Below are 26854 nucleotides of genomic sequence, written 5' to 3' on the forward strand. Positions count from 1 at the left end.
TGATTGTTTTAATGCTAGTGTAGCAACAGAATACCTTCTTGTGACCTTTAATGTCCCTTGTAAGTGCCACTTTGAGCTTCAGCTTTTCTATCATTATCCATACATGCCACATCAATGCCATGGACAGCTCACCTTGGAGCCTGTTTTTGCCTCAATCCCCTGTACGTTGATTTTTTTTTTCTGCTTCAGAGATCTCTGTGCAGTCTCTGATGAGATAAGTCAGTCTAGCTAAATGTGATTTTCCTCCTGAAGATGAGAACTGAGTAATCTTGTGCTTGCAGGATTGTGTACTTCAAGACCTATAAGCTTTTCTGGACTCCTGTTTTCCTAAATAAGTGGAAGTCTGTTCCCCTAAGGTGTAGGATTTGCACTCTGGTACTTGCTTTTTTCTCTCTTCTGAATCAAGGAGTGCATTAGCACATGGCTGCCACAGCCAGGCTGCCACTGATTTCCACAAGCCACTTTCTCCTTGTTTGTGAAAGGCAGATAGGCTGGGGGTGGCACAGACTAGCCTGTCCAGGACCTGGATCAGGAATTAGTCTCCACCTTCCCCTAGAAATCCCTATCACTTGCACCCCAACATCTTGCCTTTGCAGGCAAGTCTTCCAGAAAAACTGGTTCTGGCTAGAGACTGCCTTAAGCTGTTCAAAGGAGACTCCATTACTTGCTCTTTCTGCTCAGGCACTCAGGACACACACCCCAGACTCATTTCCAAGCAAGTGCATGGAGAAGAAAGTAGGAATAGACAAGGCCAAATATACTTTGTGTGCTTATAATCAAATTAACTGTCAGCTTTAATTCTTGTCTCAGTATGCCACCAAAGCCAGCCTGTTTTCAGGCCACAATTGTTAATAAAATAACAGTGAGATCAGGATAGAATGGATAAAATATAAGCACAACCCTTTGTCTGCATAAAATGTAAATACATTTACAAAACTAGATCTAATGTGGATAATAGGCAAAGACAACCATCCAGTAATAAAAACAAGAACAAATTCCAAGACAGAACATTGGCTAAGCTGCAAACAATGCACAGCAAAATGGGAAACACCAGGAAAAGTTGAGCTCAAGTCAGTAGATTGGTTGAGGGCTCTGTCATTGCCACAGCTGGGCTCTCTCACGTCATTTCCTTTTACCCAAACAACGACAATTCTGTGTAAGGAGAAAAAATGGGGAAAAGGCATCAACACCAATCCTGACAGACCCCAGGGGCTCCTCAGAGCAGTGAAGAGGAAATTTCACCAGAACTGCCTCCTACAGCCCGTGCCCCATGTCTTTGGCAGCAAGCACTTACACTGACACATAGGATATGAAATCGCTCCATCCAGGCACTTGGTGCTGAATCTCTTGCTCTGGGAAACCGGCCGGAAGCCGGGCTTGCACTCAAACACAATAGGGTCCCCTGAGCCATAGTGAGGGCTTGACTGCCTGGGTGACTGCAACTGAATGTTTTTCTCTTCCATAATGCTGCTGTCCAGAAAACAGTTGTCTGCAGAAAAAGAATTCTGTTATTTGCCTGTAGATCTCACACTGGACAACTCATGCTCTGTTGGCACCCCCTGTGAGTGCCCCAAGTGCCCTTTCCCCAGCTCAGGTGTGCTGGGCAATGACTTCCTGGGTGCACTGCCCCTCTATTCCTGCAGCTCCCACACCCTGGCTCGCAGCCAGAAAAGCCAAGGGCTTTCTGCTTCCCTTCAGCACTAAAAATGCATCAACAGAGCAGCAAAGGCAAAGAGGGGATGACTTACTTCCCAGTGTGCACAATGGGTAGTTCAACGTCCCCTCCACACACTGGACTCTGAAGTCGGGACTACTTGGATGTTCCAAATATCCCGATTTACAGTGGAATTCAATAAAGTCACCCGATGTGGAGTACAGCTTGGCTTGGTGACGCCATTTCAGCTCAATATTGTTTCTGTCCATATCTTCCTTTGATGCTGTACAAGCCACTTGAAAAAGTCAAGAGAAGAGTGTCAATACTTCATACAGACACACCACATGCTTTGCCCCTAGAGCCTACAGAAGTCCTTCACATCAAAAACGCTTCCAAGTGTACTCTGACCCTCTGTTACTTGCAACAGAAAAGACATTCACATCCAAGCTAAAGGGAAAAAAAAAAGCCTTGCGAGAAGCCTTGTCACACTGTCAGTCACACAGGGCAAGAATGAAGCACAGGTGGGGAAGACACCAAACACCAATGAACTTCCCTATATATATTTTTGAGAGATCCCTCCTTCCCTTCTGCTCTGTACTTCTCTAAATTTGTTTTCTCATCACGGAGGCACCCCTGGCTTTCCCCAGCACTGCCACTCATTCAGACACATCCTCCTGGCTCACTGCCTGCTGGGTGGAGCCATGACCCCAGCCCACAAGTTGAATTTTAGCAGAAACTCCTTTGAGACAAAAGGAGGACTCACTCATTCAGACACATCCTCCTGGCTCACTGCCTGCTGGGTGGAGCCATGACCCCAGCCCACAAGCTGAATTTTAGCAGAAACTCCTTTGAGACAAAAGGAGGACTCACTGCCATTCTGCCCTGCCAGCATTTTGGTCCCAGCACCAGTGCTGTCCTCAGGGTCTCAGAAGAAGACAAGAGGAGCAATCACACAGCCTTTGGCCACCCAGCACATGCTTCAACCTACCTAGGCAAACTGGGGGGTCTGTCCACTGCCCATTGCGACAGGTGATTTTCGGAGATCCTTTCAGGATATAGAAATTTGGGCATTTGTACTCCACAGTATCACCTTCTTTATATTCTGGCAAGGGGAAGAGAAGAAGCTCTCCACTTTGAATAGCTGGAGGTGTGCCACATTTCCCAGGTCGTCCTGAAAGAAATTTCCCAATCAGAGAGGAAGTTCAACTGCAGAGAAGGTCTGGTCAATTATACCACCCACACTATGTTGGGTGGAGAAGTGGAGTAAAGCAGAGAGAGAACCAAACAGCTGCCAGGAGCAAGAGTTTCTCATTTCTCCAAAGCTCAGGCTCACAACTGCCAGCTCACCCCCTCTGAGCACAGCTTAAGTGCTTGCAGTTGTCTGCAGGATTTCATCTTGTCTTGCATAAGGTGTGGCACTTGGCCCTCTTGAGTGAAGCCACCTGAGTCCCTCGGCTTGGTAAATTCATCCCATCTGAACAGAGACCTGGGGAATGGCCTGCCTTGTCCTGAGTGTGCCAGAGCCATGGCAGCTGTGCACAATGAGGGCACTGAGATGCTAAATGACAATGAGGCAGCTTCATGATGCTATCACTGACAGGAGGCTGGATGGAGAGAGAGGGAGACAGAGAGAAGTTACCTTTGCATGTTGGCAGCTCTGTCCAGGTCCCATTTTTGCACACTACAGTAGAAGGCCCAGTCATCTTAAAATTTTTCCAGCACTGATACTTTGCACTCTCTCCAGGCATATACTTGGACTTTCTAATACCATCAATGGTACCACCAGCAATTTCTAGAGGAGGATCACATCTCACATCTGAAAAGAGACACAGCTGCAGTCACCTTTCCAGTTATTAACATGTTCATCTATACAACCACAAGTGAAAGGAATTAGCCTTGTTACAATTTCTGTACAGATTTTCTGCCTCAGGTGGGTCAGAGGAGTTCACCATAGGGAAAGCAATGAGGTGTGGCAGTGGCAGCAGAACACTGTTTGGGACTCTCAGGAGATGGCAGGGTCAATAAGAGTTTCTAGAGAAAGCCAGTGTTTCTGTACTTATGCACAAGAACCACATCAGCCTTGTCTTTCCCTGGAGAGCCCTGGCCTTCCTGGAAACCACAGGGGTAGCAGCCAAACTGATTCCCTGCTGAAGTGCAGAGCTCTGGAGAGCTGGCTGTGCTGCAGGAGCTTGTCAGCCTGTGCTGCTCAGGGCTGGGTAAGCACCGACAGCTCCACGGAGCTGTGCTCACCCTGCAGCCACAGATTGGGGTGGGGGACTCTGGAGCATTCCTGAATGTTCCTTGTCACAGGAATGATCTTTCCACTTCCATGGCCCTAGCAGATCTTACATGGGTTAGATCTGGGGCTCTGCTAGGCTCTGCATTGGCCAGAGTGGAGCACTGCAGAAGAAGAGCTGCTTCTCTGTCCTACTGCTGCTTCCATTCAGCTACTAATACAAGAGAGAAGCCCTTAGATGTCTGTCCACTAAAAGTCACTGAAGTGGTGGGCACTGGGGAAATACCAACAGCATACAGGAGAATGACAGAGCAGCATGACAGAGCAGGCCCTGCTGCTTCAGGAACATTTTTGCTATTGATGAAAATATTCCCAGGATCTCTAGAAGCATCAAGTTTAATTAAATTTCTGTGCAAGGAAGCAATAGCAAGTTCAAAGCTGGGGTAGCCAAAGAAAACAAGTAAAAAAGGCTAAGTCTTTGGAGTATTTCAATAGAGAAGTGGTTGCCTCTACGCTAACAGGCAAGGTGAAAGTACAGATTCCTACCTCTGCAAACTGGGGCTTCTGACCATTGGCCATTTGAACAAAGGATGTAATTTGCACCCGTCATCTGAAAGTTCCTTTCACACTGGTAGTGCACCCTGGCCCCGGGCAGGTACCTCTCCTGAGGAGCGTCTGCCATGCGCGCGTCGGGGATCTCCGGCGCAGCTTCACAGCTGACATCTGCAGAGAGAGGATTTGTAGTGAGAGACACAAAACCACACAGCATTCCAGAGCTCCTGGTGTGCATTGAGTAATGCACACCATTTTCTAAAGGTAGAAAAAGGTTTATTCTGATATATTATATGGTTTATTCTGCAATGCTTCAGCACCCAGTATTGTTTGCTTACAGAAACTAAAAAGAGAGGTCACAGAGATCAGCCAGCTGTGCTGCACAGCATCGTGTGCCACTAGTTTGGAGAGTGACACAATTTATTTACTATTTGAAGGTGCTTGTCAGCAACTGACATGGTAGTGGTGTGAAAATAAGATCCATTGCCCCAGAGTTATCTGCTCCTTTGCAGCCAGGATGCTGCAGGATTCCTCCCTAATGTCTGCCTGCTTGACTTCAAGAGAGCCAGGATTCAGCTACCAGCTCCAGCCCATGGGGAGATGATTGCTTTGCTGATCTACCCTGCTTGTTGCTTTCCAGAAGCCAGAAAAATAGGTGTGGTAGCAGCCCATTCAAAGCAAGTCACCTGTTGGCTCTATTGGCCTGACTCACCTGCATGCCCAAGTAAAAATTATCTTAATTCACAACATGAAATGCTAAGAAGGATCATGGATTACTTAGAAGTAGAACCTATACCTCTACAGAAGGGTGAAGTGGAAGGTGATGTCCAATTTCCCTTCCTGCAGAAAATTTCAGGGGAACCAACAATCTGGAACCCTGGATCACACTGGTAGCGAACTGTTTCACCAGGCTCATAAGATTCTTTCTTTCTGCCTTCAAACTGAGCATTGGCAACTTTTGGAACACTTCCACATGGCATTTCTGAAAAGATAACAGAAATCTGATGTGTGTGATATACATTGAAGAAGTGTACTTACTGCATCAAACAGGTGCTTTAGAGAGCTATTTCTAACATCAGCACAGTCACCTGCTAACAGTGGATTATATAATTATAATTAGTTAATAAATGTATAAAAGGTAGCATACAGAAGATTAAAGAAATCATTCCCCCAAATATACAGACTTCAGCCGCTGAAACACTCCAATTCTGTTTCTAAACATGCCAGAAAGTTTTACTGGAGGCTTTTGTCCCTTGCTACCCTGACGTGATTTCCAGCCCTGAGGCACCACAGCCACTTTTAGTCACCAGTGGACTCTGGAAAAGAGTTCCTTGGATCAGGAGGATATGCTTAGGACTCATCTGGGAGACATATGAACTGAGCAAAGACTACAAGAATATGAAGGAATATTTAAAAACTAAGCTGCATCAAGAAAGTCAGTTTTGCATCCAATCAGGATTGTTCTGAAGACATCCATAATGGAAGATTCCACAGCAAAATACGAAGTAGAAAAATACACTTTTACTGATCAACATCCAGTTTAAAATTCTTTCCACTTAATTGCTAAATGCACTTCAAAAAAAGTAATTTTTGATATTACCCAAACATGAAGGAGCTGCAGTCCAATTTCCCATAAAGCAACTTCTCTCTGTTGGTCCATTTAACATGTATCCAGAATGACAAACATACTTAAGTCTAGCACCAGCCAGATACATTGTTTTCCCTTCTCTTTCAATTCTTAAGTTTGGATTTTCAAGCCTGGGAGCATCAGCATATTCTACAGATTCTGGTGGCAAACATGGTGTTTCTAAAAAACACAGACAACACAGATAAAAAATAATGCAAGACAATCAATATTGCAACTGTAACTAAGTAATAATTTACAGAATTGAGGACATTATTTAAGGCCCCCAAGTCAAAACTGAGACTCTGTTAGGCAATATACTAAACAAAAAAATAAGCACACAGCTCTTGAGGGACTACCTGAAAATTGTATACGCCATCTCAGATAAGTCTGTGTAAATGAAAAAACTGCAGTTGTTTGCACCCTTTTAGCAACTTACGTTCTACTGCTTTCCTGCAGTTCCCTGTCCATGGTAATCTTAGGTAAGTAACAGCAGCCTCTTGCCCATGATGACTGCAGATGAGTAACACAGATATCCATAACAAAATGACGGAAAAGAAATGTTCCAGTACTGACCAAGACAGTGAGGTGGCGATTGCCATTTCCCGTCTATACAGGTTATGTCCTTTGTACCGACGAGCTGGAAACCGACGGGACATGAAAAAAATGCTTTACTCCCAATTCTGAAGTTTCTTCCTGCTGTTGTCTGCTGAGTACCAGGGACCTCAGGTGGAGGTGGGCACGCATTCTTCTCAGCTGAGGACACATATTCATGTTACAATAGAACAGAAAGTGTAGCAGTTCAGCAGATATTACAACACAAACAACTAAAACAACACTGGTGCTAGATAACTCCAATAGCTATCTCAAGCTTTAATTAATACTGTGATCATTTGGTTCTGCTTCAGAAACAGCAGAGCTGCCTTCAGCTGCTCATATGCTTACAGAGTCAAAGAAAAGACAGTCACAGCTGTCTACACCAAGCTAAGATGGAGTTTCTTGTAGTCCCTCCTTTCTTTCTCACACAGCTGCCCACTCTTGTGTGGTTCTCCTGTTCCTCTCTATAATGAACTACTTTAGGAAAACTGAACCAACGTCTGGAGTTTTGTTTTTTCTTCAGACTAAGCTGATAGAGCTAAATGAGAAAGCTAAAAGAAAAGAGAAAAATAGGCTAAATTTTTTTCACTCCAAGAATGAAGGACTTTTTCTGCCAAAGGAAAAAAAAGAGAGAGAATGAGGTAGATCTAGAACAGAGATCTGAAGAGTCTTCCAGAGCTTGGTTTCTTGCTTCTAGTGGTTCCAGAAAACTGAGGAAGGGACAGTGATTGCCATACTTTTCCCACTTTCAGGCATCATTTCCCATAAATCTGGTATAGCCAAAGTGAGAAATGAGGTAATGGTTGTTTTACAATCACGCTTTCTACAGACAATATCCTGTTCTGCCATGCATAAAGGCAGCCCTGAAGACATTGACCTCTGGTGTGTGTTACATATGGGCAGCCTCCTCTGGGTCTGTGCTTTTTCACTAGCCAAGTCAGCTTTTTTTCTCATAGTTTCACTAGAAAGCAGTTGGAAAAATGGAGGGAAAAAATAGACTAGAAAATCTTTAAAGGTTTAGAGGAAATAAAGGAACTTTGATTGGAGCTTGAGCTATGTGCTCTCTGTTTTGCATTGGGGTAAAGCCTTTTGAAGAATTGAGCTTAAATTTATCACTGCATCTTTTCTCACATCAGAAGTGCCAGTGACAACCATTCCAATTGTCAGAGTAGAGAGCATTAAGTCTGCCTTACTAAAGTGATGCATCTCTAAAACTAGTTACCTGCTCCAATGATGGCCACAACTACCCTTCAGCATATGATCAAGTAAACCTTTCTGTTTCAGCCTAGGGATACAGCAATGCTAAGAATCCTTAATAATGAGCATTTATCATGCCTGCATCAAAAGAAATGGTGCAAATGTAAGAACACACCTTTACATGCAATCTCTGGTGTCCATCTCCCAGACACACAAGTTGCCTGTTTAATATTTTTATCATTTAATGTGCATGTATAATGTATAACTTTTTGGAACCCAGTCTTCCTTTCTCTCGTGGAATACTGGCCAGAGTGCACCAGCGAAACATCCTCTGGAATTACACATCGAGGGAGTGCATCTGAAAAAAAACAAAAAGAGCTTAAAAAATAGATTTAAATCTGACAATATATACTGATGTTGATGTCATCATTTGTACAGAAGTTCCACGTGTACTTGAGGAAGAACTTTACTGGGGGGCTGCTTGAGCAGGGAGGTCGGACCAGATGGCCCACTGTGGGCCCTTCCAACCTTACTCATTCTGTGACTCTGTGAGAAGAACTAATCCACATAAAAGTGGTTATGGTCGGACAAGCTTAACACATTGTGGCTATTAACATTACTTTTAATTTCTTTCAATAATTGACTTTAACCACTGGGCAAATGTCTATTTCTTTCCCTTTACAAAACTGTATGTGCAGAGTCTTTCCAGGACGAAGGACTTGCTTCCATTTAAAAGGAGTAAATTAAAACCACTCAGTTTTGATGCATTAAACTCTAGCATGTCTGGCTACATACTGATGGCTGAAGTCCATTTTGTAGTCAAATTTTGTATACAACTCTATTACACTCACATAGGAAATATTATGGAAACAGATTACCAGCACAAACAGGTAAAGGCTTCCATTCTCCATTAACACATTTTATTTTCATTTCCTCATTATTGTCAGAACCTGGTTTACATCTACAAGTTACTTCATCCCCATGTGAATACTGGGCCTTGTCTGCCTGATGCAGAACAACATTCGGAATAGAGGAAGGTGAGTCACAGGGCATTTTGTCTTCTGTTGAAAAGAGAAAAAGTATTCCACAATGTTACAGGAATCATATATCAATAGCTGAAAAAAACTTAAAATAACTATATTTGCATTTGGTGAACCAAACCTACACCCACTAATTGTAGCGACTAAATTTCAACACAGCTGGGGTATGTATGTCTTTTAGCCAGTTTGCTAAATTGCTTTGCTGTCTTTTCCCTTCTTTTTCCAACACTGGCATGATCCACAGGTAGTTCCAGTTCAGAGTACAGAGTAAGGAAAACTTCAATTAATTCAAGTCACCTGAATCACTGACTCTGATCAGTCAAAATTATAATTGATCATACACCTGCACATTGATAATGTTTCAGTTAGAATTATTACAAGAACTGAAAACCATTGTAAGGTCTCTTACAGGACTGTAGACCTGTCACCTCTCCATGAGAACTGCAGTTCTGCTACAGCAGTAGTGACAGCACAAGGTAATGGCTTGTCATTCAATTTTATCTTATTATTTTATTACTTTGAACAGAACATTACATCTGCTAATACGTATTTTTAGTTGTGAAAATATCTATGAGGTAATAGCCTGCAGAGAATTACAGACTTCTCAGAAGCAAGAGATGTGTAGCTTACCAATGCAAGACGGAGGAGATGACCACTGTCCATCAATGCATTCTATTTCCTTTGATCCAACCAACTTAAATTCGCTGTTACATTCATATTGCTTCCTGGCCCCATGCTGGTACTGTTCCACAGAGCCATCAACAATTCCTCCACCGGGAATTTCAGGGGGAGCTCCACAGCCTTTGACACTCTCTGAAATCAAGAGATAAGTCTATGCTCTGAACTCAGTACTTTCACCATAATTATATGTTAAGTACAACATAAACCATATTGAATCTGTCAGTAAAGTGAAGGAAAATCAGAGGAACAGGTTAAACAGGTGATCGATTTATGCCTTTCAATGTCTGGATTTGGGCTGGGTTGAAGATCACAAACAGATACATGTGACCAGGCTCACTCTTGTCTCTCACTTCCATGCACTTCCAATGCCTGCTCTGAGAAAAATATTTGATAAAATCAACCCTTTATAAGGGAAAAGTAAAAAAAGTGTTACAAGAATGGTAACTTCAGTATTCTTAAAAGAAAAAAAGAAAATTGAAAATTCTGCAAGGAATAACCTATGTCCTAAAAATCACCCAGCAAAAAAACCCAAAACAAACCCAAAACAAACACCACCACAACAACAACAAACACACACAAAACAAAACAAACAAACCCAAACAAAACCCTCCCTACACACTGTATATTAAAGGAATTCACTTTTGATGCAGTGAGTGGAACTCCTAATAAGGGAGATTAAAATCTTCCTGAGCTACAGAGCCAAATATATGAAACAGACTTGCTTTTAAATGCAAAAGAGTGTGAGCAAAAAGAAGGATGATAGAGTAAAAGTCACCAAAAAAGTGATTGACTGGGAAGAAAGGGAGGTCCCTTTTTTCTTTTAAGCTTTGTGAAAGCTGATGCACCTCATGAGAGGGCTCAGCACCAGCACAAGAAGCTCTTCTCAGATGCCAGGAAGTTGTGTGCTAAGTTAAGAACACTAAGTAAAGGGATATATATTTTTCCTTCTGTATGAATGTACTCATCCTACTATATGAAACTAAGAATTTCATGGGAAAATCCTTCACTGGATTTCTTTTTTTTTTTTGGGTCCAAAACCATTTTTTCCTTCAATTTTATGTGATCAGAAAAAAAAGAGCACAGGATGCATTGTCTGATAAGTATCAATATTAGGCAATGGCAAAACTAGGACCTTTGGAATACAGTAAGAGAGGACGCTACTCAAATTAATCATTGCCATACTGCACATTATTTATGAAGTTGTGAACAATTTTTCAAACATTAAGGTCAATAACCTGATTAATATTTTGTGCAAGCCATTTACCAGCTCAGTTTCAGTATTGCAGAATTACCTTGACACACTGGTGGTGGTGGAAACCATCCAAAGTGGTAGCACTGAGTAGAGGCAGGTCCCACCCTTACGTAGTTTTTTGCACAGGTAAATGTCACAACAGCTCCACTGCGGTATTTGCCCCGTTTGGGAGAGAATTTCCCATTTGTCAATGGCAGCAGCACACATTCAATTTCTGTGGAGAAAAAAATATTTTGACATATAGTGGACAACCTACAGCAAGTACATGAAACGCTACTGGTTAGAACAAAACCAAAGGAAGGCTTAAAGAATAAAAGGTTCACAGAGTGTATACAGAGAATGACACTGATTAGCAAACACAAAAATATTCACCACGACACTCGGGTTCTGGACTCCATTCTCCATTTTCGCGACATGTTGTGATATCAGTTGGTATGTTATTTGTAGTCCTATATCCCTCCGAACATGAATACTCAATTGTATCTTCAGGCAGGAACACAGTTTTGTTTTTATGATGAATCAAAATGTTCTCTGGTGCTCTACATGATTCTGTAGAATAAAACAAAGTTAGTGTATTTAGTTATCCAGAAACACTGGATAACAGTGTTTCTTTGGAAGCATCATCCCTGTAGGTATATTTGAAACATCAATAATTCTACATTGTCTGAATATTATTGTAGAATATGCAGCATTTTCACATATTATCTATTGTATTAATCTTCCAGAATTTGTCCAGAAATTTTTTGTCCAGAAATTTTTTGTCCAGAAATTCAAATAATTAAATCTAAGGAAGAAATATTTACCCTAAAAATTACTTGTCCAGAAGTAATTTTTAGGGTAAATATTTCTTCCTTAGATTCAATTATTTCCTTTAGCTACATGTTATTATCATAAATATTAGTTTAGGTGTCACAGCAAATGGTTTGTACTGCTGTTCCCATGGTCAGTTGTGAGTCAGAAGAAAGCCACAAAATCCTAGGTAAAGACAGTCTGAAATAAAAGGACAAGATAAAATAGTAGCTAAAGTTGGTCAATATTATGACCAACATATAACAATACAAGATTAAATCTCCAACTGTACTACACCTTCCTCAGGAGAGGAAGGAACTTTGAAATAATGAATCCTATTTGTCTCTAGTTTTGTCACATTTAAATAAAGTTCTTGGTGGAATGCCTTGGTTCACAGATGTTGCTCCATAAACTGGGAGTAAATTTGGGCAAATGTACCTTGTATCAGGGAAGAACCACTGAAGAGGTCAGTGATTACCATTAGCTCAGCGCTAAAGAGATCGGAAAAGATCCTTTACATTTTCTCTCTATTTCTTGGAGCCTGAGAGAGGTTAATCTCTGGAGAGTCAGCCCTCTGAGTGTCCCTCTGCCCATTAAGAAACCTCTACATGTCCAAGTGACAAATCTCTGAGGCCAGAGAACATCACAGAATACCATGTCCGCAGGACACACTCATGACAGGGAGCTCTGAAACATTTAGCTACTCACTGATGCACTTTGGAGGTGGAGTCCAGTCACTCTCTTTGCACTGCGTGTGTCCTGATTTTTGTCCTTCTGGAGTCACAAACCCATCGTGACATACATACGGGATCTTCTCATTTAAATTGAATGTTGTCCTACGCGAGTTCAAATAGCCATTCTCAAAAATGATATCCTGGCACTTTTCTGAAAGAGAGAGACAAGATTTCTTCCAAGTAAAGCACTGCCAAGCTACATGCATAAAAATCAGAGCAGAAGGATGACAAGAGAAGCAGCAGTAGCATTTAGAAAATTGTTTAATACATGGTCAACTAAATAAATTTTTAATTCCATACATTGTTAATACATAATACTTAATAAGTTATTTAAATGAATGGAAGTCTTGGTTGGATGTTTCAGACCTATATTCTGAGAGAAAACTTCTGTAGTATGTTAAATCATTCTATGAAGGAGAGTCTTTATTTTCAGAAATTACTGCTACAGCAAATAGTTTTAGCTAGAAACTTCACCAAAATGCAAGCACACTCACTTTTACGGGTACATCGGGGAGGAGGTACCCAGCCATTCCTTGTGCACGTGGCCTCGTTGTGCTGAGCCTGGAAGTCGGGGTGGCAGGTATATCTGACTCTTTCACCTTCTGTGAAATAACTGCTCGTGCCATATAGGAAAGAACCGCCCTCCAGCCGTCCGGTGGAACATATTTCTAAAGGAGGAAGGAAAGTACATTTAACCACAGAAATTTCCACAGCAAGAACTGAGGGAAATTAATCCTTAAGTGTTACTAAAAAACAGGCTCCAAACACCTTTCTGTAGCCTTGTGTCACAAAAAGACATTTGTGTGCAAATCTGAATGAAAGTGTGCTTTGTTTCAGTGCCTTGTGATTAATGGACCACAAGATCAGAACTGTAAGTCACTACCTAAAGTAATAAGAGGTGGCCTAGTAACCAAAAATCTCTTACTCATTGTTCACAAGCAAGCTTGGTTCACTTCAGTGCTTCTCACATTGGTTTGCTCTGGTACGTCTCTAAAATGTTGGTGTATGCCCAGAGTGAACTCCAGCATTTGCCTCCAGAAGATTTTATCATTCTGTGGAAGTGCAGCAGCCTCTCAAACCAGCTCTAGAGATTTTAGCAACAGCTTAGCATGCTGACTCTAAGGCCTCCTGTCCCCAAGAGCCCAGACATGAGGCAGATGGCTGAAGAGATGTTATACTGTGTTAGCTGAGTGCCTGCTCCTTTCCTCCAGGCAGGGCTCCTCTCATCTCCTGCACTGAGCACCACTCCACTGAGGACAACGAGGAAAGAGCAACCTTTTGTAATCCACTTTTTTTGTAATGCCCTACCAGCACGTAGGTACTTTGCTGTGACTGAAGATGTGTGAGAGGAGGCCTCATCTCTCTGCTTTAGATTAATTTTAAGTCCAATTTATCTTAAATCTGAGTCAGTGTATCTGGTTCTCTTGCTGTTACCATGATCCATTTCACCTTATTGCAAAAGTGTGACACCTTTTAGGCTCTAAAAATTTAGTTTTCCAAAGGGACCAGGCAATGCTTCTCAGAGAGGATGAAGACTAAGTGCCAAAGTGCCCAAGCCACAGAAGGGAGAATATATTTACTTAGAGTAGAAACTGTTTGTGTGTGCAGCTGTCATGCAGATGAAAGTATATACTTTCATATTACCAGAAGCCAGAGAAGAGGAAGGTTTACTATATATTTCTTAGTCTTATGAATATTTTCAGGAGTAAACAATTTCCAAAATCCAAAAGCATAATTTCCGAGTGTCCCCAGGTGACATTTTGTGCTCTGCAGATAGGAAGACAGTCTGGGTGCAGTTCCAGGGATCACCTAAAGCAGTTTGACTTTCAGCAACTGTTTTGTCTTGTGTTCCATCAGAACAAGTTCTGCTGCACTGATCTTTGATAATTAACCCAGAATTGAGTATATAGTGGAAATGTACTCACTCAGACATTTTGGCTCTGGAAACCAGCCCCTTTCAGTACAGGTAATTTGAGCCCAGTAACTTCCAGTGGGGGCTAAATAGCCACTGAGACAGGAGTATATTATAGTCTGTCCAAATCTCATTGGAAAGTAGGAGTTTCTATAGTACTCATACGTATCAGATAATTTGCCATTTTCTATAGGTGGGTATTCACACGGTTTCCCTTGAAACAGAATGAAACAGCAACAATATCAACACATGCACAATAAAAAGCTCAGGACACAACTCAGATTCAGATTAATCATCTGAGTATTTTCAGAAATGGACAGAACCAGGACTGCACACCCTGGAAGATGGTAAGGAGTGCAGGAACAACCACACTCTGCTCCTGGGGTCTTTGCCTACAGCTGTGTTACTTCCCTCAGTTCCATTGCAACCAGGAGAAATCCAGCCAGCACTCTCTGCAGACTCCTAAGGGTGATTTGTGGGACCAAAGGTTAGTATTCATTGTACAGTGAGATGGCCCTGTAGAGGGTCTTGATTAAATTTACTATTCTGACCATAAAGAGAGCCGAGTCATCTGGCTCAGATACAGAAACTGAACTGTGAACTCTTAACATTGAGATGACTCCTGCCACTTCCATTTATAACTTTTGGGCTCCTGCACCAAAAGCTCTTCCTGACTCTTTTCATTTTTATTTTAAAGCTGCAGCACTTTAATTTTCTTCTCTTGGTTCCACAAAAGAACTGACACTTTCCAGGGAAAAGTCCAGGATAGAAGGAGGAGATTCTCAGAAACTTCCATTCAAGTTTACCCAGGCTCCTCCCAAAATGTTCTGACCAAGAGCCTACATGCCAGGGCAGAGCAGACCATTCAATAACGAGTGAAGTGGGCTCAGAATGACACCTGAATTTCAGAACACGATTGATAAGAGAAAACATTAACTCAGATACTAAAAGAACATGTTTCAGAAATAGCTCTAATCATCCAAAGGTTCCTTTACAAGACTGATTTCATCAGAGGCTTCTCTCACATTTGAAGTTTTATTTCCAGTGACCAAAGATGAAAGAGTGTTAAATTTTGAAACTGCCTGCTAATTTTTAGATATATATATATATATATATATATATATATATATTTATACTGTGCCTACTGGGCAAAACTATCATTGCAGTTATGGGAAGTTTAACCCAAGAAAGAACTCATCAACCATCAAGAATACCTTGCTTTGTTATCTGACAGGCTATAAAACAGATAAAATCCTGTGACTGTCCATAACATCAAATTACAAGTAAAAATCTAGAGCTGTGATACTAGAAGGAAAGCTATCTTCCAATCATTACCTGTGGTTTGGCTACTTTAAACTCCCCATGTCCTCTAACCCTGACTATTCCTCAGGTGGAGCACAAACCTTCCTGACAGTGAGCTGACTATAGCCCATTTTAACAGATTTGCAAATACAGTAAGAGGTAATATGTGTGTTAATAAACACAATGTAAATCTGGATTACACCATTGTTTTTACAGGTGATTGTTCCAAACCATCAAATTAAGCTTTACAGTACAAAGAAAAAAATAAGCAACTATCATATATAATACTCCTCAAATTTTGCTCTTAATTTATTTTCTCTGAGATACTTCCAACAATTCCACATTGTAACTTTATTGATGAGAGCTACTTACGGACACAAGCTGGTTCAGGCACCCAGCCATTCTTGGTGCATTCAGCTGTGCTGCTGCCAGTTATTGCTTTAAAATGATACCCATCATCACACGCTACTGTGATTGTATTACCCACTATGTACTTGTCTTTTTGAGGTCTAAAGTTCCCAGAGGAAATTACTGGAGGAGAGCATACAATTTCTAAATAAAAACAGAAAAAAAAAAAAAGAATATGTTTAAATTTATTGCATAAGTTCTTGTTTTCATAATATATTGGCCATAACTGTATAAAATTGTTAAAAAAGGTGTTTCTTAGAAATGTGTGGTTCTGTAAGAGAAGAGTGACAGCTGTTACTGATGTCATGTTAATTAGAATATTAAAATTTAATTGCAAAGAGAATGGTTAGAGAAAGAACTAGAAGCTATCAAACCAAACCTAATTTTTTCCTTTAGATCTGCAGCTGGGTTTTGCTGGGCTTGTTTATAGACACTGTCCCAATGGAGAGCAGTTTCACTGGCAGGTCCTAAATGCAGAAACAATTATACTTGACTAGAAACTGATAAACTGATCATTCAGAGTGTGTGTGATTAAGATTAGTGTCCTTCACTGACACTGGAAGTATTTCAACAACTGAAAAAGGTCAAGAATATTATTCTAAAAAACTCAAGATACCTTCATGCTCAGAGAAGTCAGGCTAACAGATTTATAATCCAGAGCCTGTCTTTTGGGGGTTTTGTGTCTTCTTCTAGTTCAGAAAATATCACCAGCACCCTGGTGGGGCTGGTGAGGCACCAGGCACCAGGGCTGGGAGGGGATGGCTGTAAGGTAACCACAGGTTGGTGCTGCTGTGGTGTGAGAGTGGGTGAATCAGTTTTCATGCATGCCCTGTTGAATCCTCTAGGTCCAGAGATAAACCCAGTAGGATCCAGAACCACTGTCTGAGTACACCCCTGGTACCAGAGCCCAGCAAATGAGTGCCCAGAAGAATGTTTTGTTTGGCACTCCTCAAAAGCAGTATGTTGTCAAACTGTTGGCAATGCATATTAATTAATGACATTACTAATTTTGAATCAGAAAGGTCAAAAACTGAGTGGGCTCCAAGACTGATAACAAGTCTTTAGTTCTAAAGGAGTCTTTCTGGAAGAGGTCCCAGGCAGGTGGGTGGTGCATAAAATCCTATCATGTTGCCCTGTTGCCAACATTTTTTTCCCATTTTCTTCAAGATTTTGGCAATTTCTTGAAGAAAATTCAAGGCACTGATAAATTCTCCAAAATTTCATCAAACTGTTTCAGTTGGGATATGACATGCATATTCAGAGATTTAAATACAGCCTTTAAGTGCTGTAATTGAAGTAAAATCCATGACCCAGAGGGCTGATGTCAAACAGGACTAGCCTCAAGAATTATGGATTTGTCACATGAACTGCTCAGAAGGCATTTGAGCGTTAAAAAACAATAGGGACCTTTAGTATTGTAAATATATTAATTTGAAGAGATTCACAAGATTCTGGTTTTGCTAATGCTCTTCATGGAAAACTCTTATCCAGTTCTTTGGTCCCCTCAGCACTTAATCCTTCCAGTCTTCATGGATATTGCATGTGGATGGATTATTTTGTCATGAATGAATTTATTAATCTCTAACATTACTTCCAAACCCAACTAAAGTGCAAAACTACTTTAGGGAAGACTGACCAGTGCAATAGGGAGATGGATTCCATCCTGATGCAGTGCACAGTGCATCTGCTTTGCTCCCATATTTGTATCCTTCTTCACAGAAAAACTGCATTATCTCATTTTCCTTGTAAGTCTTCCTTGGAGAACGGACATATCCATGAGGGATCTCTGGCACATCACAGTTAATTTCTGAAATTGAAACAGACAAAAATTCACATATTTTATTTGCTAAGAATAAATTTCTATTACAATAACATTTAGGTTGTTTTTTTGTTTTGGTTTGGGTTTTTGGAGTTTTTTTTGGGGGGGCGGGGTGTAGGGGGGTTAGTTTGAATTCACAAAAACTTTTGCATTTGGAAGCTGTTTGGAACTTATTTGAGCATTTATTTATATTAGTATCCAATACTATTATATTCCTCTTTCTTATCCTACTTTTTCATATATGCACTGGAGATTGTTTACAGACAAACCAAGCTTAGTTGCTGTGAGATAAAGTGAAAACTTTGTGGCTTCCCATATGGTAACCATGATTTAGGAGTCTGTGAGAACAAAGCATCTTAATGACACAGTAAATAGTGTCCTTTTACCTTGGCACTGAGGCACATCGCTACTCCATTCTCCATTAGCAGAGCAAACAATTTCTTTAGCTCCAACAAGCTTGTATTTTGCATTACATTCAAAATTTACAACCTGGCCAAAGGAATATTCTTGTCCTAGCTCAAATGCACCAGTCATAATTATCCTTCCATTTTCAGGTTCTTGTACAGGTAAACACTTTATCACTGGAAAAAAAAAAAAACAACAAAAAAAAAAGGAAAGGGAAAAAAAAGTAATTCTGAGGTCTAGTCTGTAAAATAAGGTGACACACAAAAAAGTTAAAATACAGAAAAATCACTGTAATTTCCTTAAACATATAAAAAATATCCAATCTATCTATGTAGTCAGTACCATTTGCAGCAAGTGTAATATGAAGTCCTAAGCAAAAAGAGTGACATAGGAAGAAGCTTTTAGACCCTCTCTCATTATCCTCTTCTCTGCCCTTGAAGGCTAAGACAGAGCATCCACTGAATTAGATGATCTCACCCAACCTAAATTATCCTAGGATGGTTAGCTGAGCCTTGACTGACACCATTAAAATTTGCCAAAATTGGTTGACTTTGCTTAGAGTTGTGCCAAACTGAGTTTTCTATGGACAGTTTGCTATCTGAAACGGTGCTGAATTACACACTGCCTACAACAGTGTCTAGTTATTAACTAAAATTCTAATTCAGTTCAGTTATTACCAAAAATTCTCATTAAGGATATCAGAGCAATTATATTACTAAAGTAAACAAACACAGTGACAGACATTATTAGAGCTCTTGTACCTCCCAATTATGTACCTGCAGAAAAAAAAAGAATTAACTTATCTCATCAGATATATGTTATTAAGGGGGGAAATGACTATCAAAGCTCATTCTTAGATGCTTCCATGGATATCACTGAGCAGGTACAAAAGTGGATTCTGTTTTGTTTACCAAAGCTACTTCTCTCTGACATTTGCCATTAAAAGTCATCTGCCTTTTCCATGAGCTCATATTCTGTTTCATGGGTTCTTCACATTTAGAGCACTCTACAAATTCTTTCTTTCTTTAATTCAGTGAAAACTCAACCATGACAGAAATAACTTAGGAGGACTTTGAAACTGAAGTATCTTAGTGAGCCATGACAAAAAATGTTGGAAACTCTTGCTCCATATGGTGCAGAGAGACCTCAATACCTAAGTATCTAAATCCACAGAATTATTAAACCACAGAGAACAAGCTGTAGTCAAGATATCTACTTTAATTTGTTCTTAGAGACCCTTTCCTGACATCATATGCTTAACCCAAACAAAAATGTCACTGCTGCCCACATATGTTAAAATAAAGCAGTTAAAAAAGATCCCTGTGAAGGGCAGGAACCTTATTTTCATGATCATACAGGCTTGAAACTGGTGAAAAGGTTTCTAAAACCATAATCTGAGCCATCCAGTCTATTAAGTCTTGATGTCTGTGTCCCCCTTGCTCTCACTCTTGCTTACTGAATGTCTTCCACATTAGTATGCTAATAGGGAGACCTTAACAAAATCTTAATGCTTAGGATGCTCACAAGGATGGAGGAGGAAAGTAGCTAAAAAACACACATGCCTTCACACTGGTTTGAAACTCATCATCCCAAATGTCATTTGCAACCATGTTTTGCAGGCAGCTACTCTGTCAGGGCTTTTGGGTGAGGCAGAGCTTCAAGCCTCACAGGCAAGCCTGTCTGGAAGTGACAGGACTCCACTTTGGGAAGGGTTTTTGACGAAAGCTCATTGGACTAAAAGAGTTGAGAAGTCACTGTAAGAGCTTCTCTGCTGCCTAACTTGACTTTAAACATAGGTGAATTAATACTAGTAAAGCAATCATGGACTATTTTAGATAGTATCAGACAGATAAAAAGACAATTTAATAGATAATTTAATGTCAAACTCCATTTACCTTCACAGTGAGGGATGTCATTGCTCCATCCATCTGCCTGACACTCACGGTAATTCCTTTGGCTGAGCATCTGGTATCTTACCAAATAAAAAGCAAAAAATGCTAAAATACACTTTCATTATGTGACAGAAACAACAGTGCTGCTGTTTTTGAAGCAGAGGAAGATGGCTTCAGGTGTTCCAGCATAGAATAACCAAAATGTGACAGCACTGAGTAGTTTTTTACCTGCATTTGCCCTATGTGCTGTCTTTTAATTGCATATGGAAAAAATATCAAATCAAATCAGAGAGTAGGAAGGAATAAGGAAGAAGTCTTCATTACAGAGATAGCAAGCTTTGGCATAACAAATGCACTCAGAGGAAGGACAGCCACTCTGAAAAGACAGTGAGGAACTGAAGGGATTAAGGAGAATATTGATTTTTGGAACTCTCTTTGTGCAACTCGGGCTAGATTCCAGTAACATAACAATTGCAAAAGCATGGCTAAAGCACTGTACCAAAGCTGATTTGCTTTTCAGGAGGAAAATACCCAGACACAGGCACAATACCACGTATTCGACTTGCTGCAGTTTTCACTGGAGAAGACAGAGAATTTCTTTCAAGCATTTAGTGAAGACACGTGAGTCTGCCAGAAATATCTTCCTTCAAACATTTCTTACAACATGTAAGCAAGCATTAAATATTAATAAACTGTATTACAGAGAACAAATGTATAACTGACAGTATAATTAACACCTAATGTTAATCCCTATACATTGAATTAAATGAGTATTACCCATCATTACATCTGTACTCAACTCTGGCACCAAAAACAAATTCAGTTCCACTGGTAAGTTCAAAGAAACCAAAGTCAGTGTCTCCAGGATGTCCACAGGGCTTATCTGGTTGGAAAAAAAAAAGGGAAAAAGCCTTACTTACACCCTACATAGGAAGGTGAAAATGAGAAAGACAACATTTTTCCAGTGATTAGTAGTGAGTATGGTCTTTAGGGGTTTCAAAAATTCAGAAATGTTCAGCATAAGTTTGATTAACATCTCTTTTTTATCACTATTTTAATAGTTTTCAATGATAACATACTAGAGTATGCTTATTTTAAAAAAACCAAAAAACCCCAAAATAACTAATCTACCTACAACAAACCCCAAACCACAAATTAGCATGCTTTATTCCTTTAAAAAGGCTGAACTCATATTCAGTTTTATGACAAATTTATGGCAATTTTCATACAATTTGTGACATAATCTGCACCAAAGCCTCCTGTAGAGAATCCATTCATGGTCAGAAATGAAATTTCCTGAATTCTGTTGGGGACTGTGCTGAGTGAAGTGAGGTGACCAAAGACACAGGAATTATTTTGGTCCTTAGTGCCTGCTGCTCAAAGCTCCCCACGGGACTTTCCTTATGGCCTGGCCCTAGCTCTTTGCTTTGGATTCCTAAAAGAGTGGAAAAGATGAACACTCTCACTCATCCTCTTCTAATCTCATAACATGGACTGCAAAATAAACTGCATAGCTGAAACCTATTACCTCTTCTCAGCAGAAATCTTTCCCGATTCTTGTCAAGCAAGGCAATTTAATTATTGGGGCCTATAAACATCCCCCATTTTTATCAACGAAGACGTGTTTGAGCAGGCCCTAAAGCTGCTGCAGTGGGATTCAGAGGAAATGGCAGCTCCTGATCAGTGTTTCTGTCCCTGTCCTGCCAAGGGACCCCCAGGCTGAGCGGAGCATCCCCTCCTCTCTCCCCACAGGTGCCAGTGGCAGCCCTGCTCACTGGGTGGCAGCATTTGCTAAAACATGCTGCAAACCAAATTCTGGATGGGCTCTGTTCACTCACTAGTTACGCAAAGAAATCTGAACACCGAGACAGAGACTCAGTCAAAAATGTAAAAAAAGCTATTAGTGACTTAATAATTCTTACTCACGGTGTGTATTAATCTCTCTCTGAACACCCAGGACTTGCATTCTCAAATCCAATATTTATATGGCACTAGTAAAAATGTTGTATGTTAGATACACAGTCATAACCCCTTGTTTCTAAAATTCCTTTGTGTTTAAAGCTCATTTATTACAGAAAAGAAGTATCTACTCACTAATGATAACAAACTTAAATTTCTTCAGTAATGAATTCTGTATGAGAGTGTGAGATACTTGAAAACTCTCAGCACAGCATACTAGAGATAATAAATAGCAGCTCTCATCCTAATTGTGAATTACAGCTTAAAAGAAAAGGCAGGGAAAAATAATTTCCCACTTGCAAGAAATGATATCTTTCATAGAAATAGTTGAATAAGCTGTCTCTTGACTCACATTCAGAAGCCAGGTTTGTGCTTTATCCTGCTTAGACTAAAAAGTTTTGAAAGCAAGCTTCTAAGAACTTAATAATTGATTTTAATAATGTAAATTGGGTTAGTAAGACTGGTCTGGAATAAGATCTTCTGTAAAGAAAAAAAAAAATAAATCCTTTGATCTGGAGAAAAGGAACTTAAAAGAAGTTCCCTTATGCACACATCCTTTTTAAGATGATATTTTAAAGGATGCAGAAACAAGTAATTTATGAGTAAAGGTACAATTTCACATTGACATCACTGGCAAGGAATATAGTCTGCCAGATCAAATGTCTGCAGATGTTTTGCACAAATACTTACTTTTGCATTCTGTCCCTGGACTCAGCTCCTGCCACACTCCATCAAGGCACCGAAACCCAACTCGTCCAACTTTTACATATCCAGGCCGACAATTGTATATTGCTTGGGTCCCATCGGGATAGGGAGGCTTGTCCCAGCTTTTAGTAGGCACTTCTTTTACCCTCCTAGGAGGAGGTCCGTCACAAGCTAGAAATTTTAAATAAAAACATTGGTGACTGAAGTACATGCTACAAACACCAAAACAATCTTGCAATAGGAAATGTAGCAAGAAATCCTGGGGCCATTTGTGATGAGTGTTTGCTATTGAATCAGCCCAAAATATGGAAGTGACAAGGATCCACATTTTGTAGGAATGTGACTAGACATTTAGAAGGACACAGGAATAGCCAGGTGCCAAGGAACCACCCAGGACAGTGATGGTTCATGAAATAGATTTTACTTACACAGCCTGTGAGGAGATCTGAGACACCTCCTGCCCTTCCATCTGCAGCAGCTGCTCCAGGCCTGTCCTTCCACTGCCATAGAGAACAACTCTGGGCACTCTGCAGTCTCCTTTCAAACTGTTTTCTTCTCCACCCACCACCACCTTTACTGACATTATTTCACACGTCATTTGATTACGTTCTGCTGAACCTTCTCTCACCTTTACACTGCCTAAACTTTCTCTCCAGGCTCAGATCACCCGTTATTCCAAAACTTATTTCCTCTTGTTCCTTACTTACAAGTTCCTTGTTCCTTACTTACAAGTTCCTTGTTCCTTGTTATAATTAATTCTGGGTATTCACTCTGACCTTTAGCTTCCAAGCATAGTTTGGGGAGTGGATGGTGGTGTCTGGTATTTCTTATTAGCTCAATATTATACAGTCCTTGCCCAAAAGCTCCTTTCTGAGCCTCCTTCAGTGCACATGAAATGTACAGACATGCCCATATGAGCCACAACAAATGAATCTGAATTTATTTTATTAAGAAGTTCCTCAACAGCTTGAGAAGGAGCAAAGTCAGATGAAAGAGGAAAGAAGCAAACGTTGGGAAACTGTTAATGAAAAATTAAATTATTTTGTCCAGAAATAATTGCCCAAATTTCAGTGACTAATTTTCAGGGCTTGGGTGACTGAAATGTACACATTTTGGAAGCTGAAGCTTCACCCAGAGTAACGGTCTCTGAACAGCCTAGCTAATTAAATGTAATGAATTTTTGTTTTCCATCTGAACATGAAAGGTGAGCATTCATCAGGAATAAATAAAACAAGCCCTGAGGAATAAAGCCTTGGAAAAGGAATGAAATCTCTGTATAGAAAGTAAATGGGAGAAGAAATGTCCACCAGGGAAGGAAATCCTTTGGTGAGGAGACGCATAACTCTGCAGAGACCTGGCACAGGCGTCCTCTCCCCAGTTCAGCTGTAAGTTCATGGGTTTGAGAAAGCAGCAGTGTCCTCACTGAAGCCTTCCTATGGGTTGCCCAGGTGCTGCCTGGAAATAGGACTGGGGGAAAAAAATCTTTGGGATCTTTCCTCGTGTGAGGGATGTGGAGTTAAAGCTCACTGAACTGCACTGCAGAGATGACACCACACATTAAGTAGCTGATGTGGAAGACGGTGTTTTTTATCTGCTCACTTTGTGTTAGAAATCCCAAAGTGTGGAAAGTGACTTTTACTTGAGTTTACAAAGACCCACCCTTGAGAACTCATTTGCTGTATTTCAGTCAGGGGAGTACCGACCAAGTTAGAGGCATAATTTTATACAATAGTTTTAAAAATGGAAAAAAAGAGATTTGTTGCAAAGAGAAAAACACATAATTTGAAACTGTATAATTTGAAAATAATGGTAATTTTGAGCTTTAATAACTTTAGCTTGGCTGTTTCAAGTAGCCAGAAGAATTGGACAAGCTTTGACAATACTGCTGATGTGCTAAAGGAAGAGCGTGCCCACACCCATTTTTTCCATTTACTTTGATAAATATTCTCCCTCCTATGAATGATTACATCTGAATAAAAATTATTGTTTCTGTGCACTAGAGGGTACTAGTTTACTCTAAATAACGTAGGAGAGGCTTTTTTTAGCAAGAAAAGACAGACTCAAATTCTAACAACATTTTTTGCAAAATGTAGGAATAAGCAAAATGAACAGGAATCCTCTAGCTGGTTCTTTTAAATGTGTTAAAAATTGTTAGTTTACCCAAAAAATTCTTTTCAATGGCCAGAAAAAGAATGTTTCTAACTCCACATATTTCTAATTATACCTTGTTTGAATTAGCACTTTCAGTTTGCAAGCTGAGAGTACACACTGAAATCCATAATTTAAAAAACAGGTTATTGAGTACAGTAAGAGCTTCTCTACTCCTCCCTCTGAATTATATCATATATTTGTTGCCTGCTGAGCAGAATGCAGCCTCTTAACTCTTCCTTGCTTACATTAAACCCCCCTGCCCCCAGTGAAAGATAATCTCCTCAGTCTCTTCACCATTACTAAGATTTGCTGGGTCTTGCTGGGTTTTACCTCAACTCTTCCCCACTCCTGCCCTGATGTTAAACTATGTGTGACCATCAAGTGTCAGAGTATGTGTATGTGTGTGTATGCAGTTTCTTAATGGCTTGAGGTGAAGAAATCTGCTGGCAGGTTGTACTTCAAACTTATATTTATTCCACCATGCACTCACCAATACCAGAGGGGTTTCTTTCTATATTAAAAAGCATGCACAGAATGGATACCTCCAAATTCCTTACTGACAGACAGGAGAGCTGGAATTACTCATTCAGTATTTACATGTGACTTGACCTCAGTTAGAAATAGCTCAAGCTGCCTTTTTGCCAACAATATGCTGTAGCAGCTTCTACAAAGTACAAGCACAATTACAAATCCAGGTGCAAATGGCTTCCAGTCCTTGTGTAAAACCCAGCTCTCAGAAGACTTTCCACAACTCTCACAGACTTTCAGCGTGAAGCTTAAACAAGAATCCTGCATAACCCATGGCAATAGTTGCCCTGGGTAAGTTCAATTTTGCTGCATTAATATTTCTTTCCAATCCCCCTGCCCTAAAGAAAGCATTTTGAAAACAAAATGCAAATTCAGGCAAACTTTAGTTTCAAATTCCAGGACTTTTCTGCACTTCTTTGCAAACAAATGAGACTATTAGTTGCTTTGAGGTAATAATTATTTATATTTAGTTAAGATAGGACATTCCTTTAATTTTCTGCTTTTTCAGTTTTTCAAAGTAAAGTCCACTGGATCTTTTTGATTAATAAGGTCTTCATAACTTTCAACTGAAATGAAAACCAACCTGAACTGAGCAAAGACATACCAGCTCAAAACCACACAGCACTCTCTGCATAACACTCTATGCCAAGAAACTCAGACATAAAGCAAACAAATTAAATAACTAAGGATAAAAAAATATAAAAACAAATGAAGAAAAATACACTGAAGAGAGAAACAGAAAACATCAGATGTTTCTGAAAAGATACATAGAATACTAGCTACCTCTTCAAACATGAAAAAAGCATACCTGTATATATTTATCTCCTTTCCTAGACTAAAACCAGTCAGTCAATAGATATATTAGAAGTTTTTCAGTCAATGTAGTAATCATTCATCCTCCTCAGATCATCTTACAGGTTATTCCAGACAGAAAAAAAATATTCTATAAATGTGCACTTCTACTTTAATCTACCAGTTGCTTCCTGGTTTTAGATACTAGAAAAATAGCAAAGATAATTAACAGAAAATCAGTTGTCTGGCTCCTATTTAAAGTGACATAAAGCATTTGAAAAGTTGGGCAGCAGATTAATAACAGCAAAATAAATAGGTGAAAAAAAATCCTATGACAGGACACTAAATACTAAAGGTACTAAAAGCTGCCAGAAGAAATGTCAATTATTGTCAGAAGTTAATGAAGAAAACCTACAAAGCCTTTGCATATTGCTTTAGTTACCCTCTTCACATACACTCTAAGAGAGCAGTTAAAGCTTACCTCTTTGTGCAGCACAGTGCATCCAACACAAGAGCAGAGCTGCATAGCCCAGGAACGACATTCTAGAGATTCAAACCCTCAGCAAACACATCCAGTATTGTGGCCTACTTTTTTTCATTACTTTGTGCTATTTCCACTGCTTTT

General features: G+C 40.1%; 1 protein-coding gene across 2 annotated transcripts; it reads right to left on the reverse strand.

Annotated features, from left to right (window-relative positions):
- Positions 1–758: 758 nt before the first annotated feature.
- CFH (complement factor H) lies at positions 759–26854 on the reverse strand. Of its 2 annotated transcripts, XM_066555898.1 has the most exons (25): positions 26711–26854; positions 23187–23258; positions 22744–22929; positions 20872–20977; positions 20098–20174; positions 18184–18378; positions 17615–17785; positions 15943–16122; positions 14282–14482; positions 12851–13024; positions 12331–12507; positions 11206–11382; positions 10874–11047; positions 9531–9713; positions 8739–8921; positions 8036–8218; positions 6643–6822; positions 6043–6249; positions 5239–5424; positions 4437–4613; positions 3294–3470; positions 2643–2825; positions 1749–1949; positions 1295–1489; positions 759–1152 (listed from the first exon to the last, which is right to left on the reverse strand). In XM_066555898.1, coding segments are annotated over exons 1-25 (4008 nt in total). In that variant the 5' UTR covers positions 26772–26854; the 3' UTR covers positions 759–1150. The 2 variants fall into 2 exon arrangements, with proteins under 2 accessions (XP_066411995.1, XP_066411996.1); XM_066555899.1 differs by lacking the exon at positions 23187–23258.

Source organism: Molothrus aeneus, chromosome 9, assembly GCF_037042795.1.
Source record: "Molothrus aeneus isolate 106 chromosome 9, BPBGC_Maene_1.0, whole genome shotgun sequence".
Classification (NCBI taxonomy): Eukaryota; Metazoa; Chordata; class Aves; order Passeriformes; family Icteridae; genus Molothrus; species Molothrus aeneus.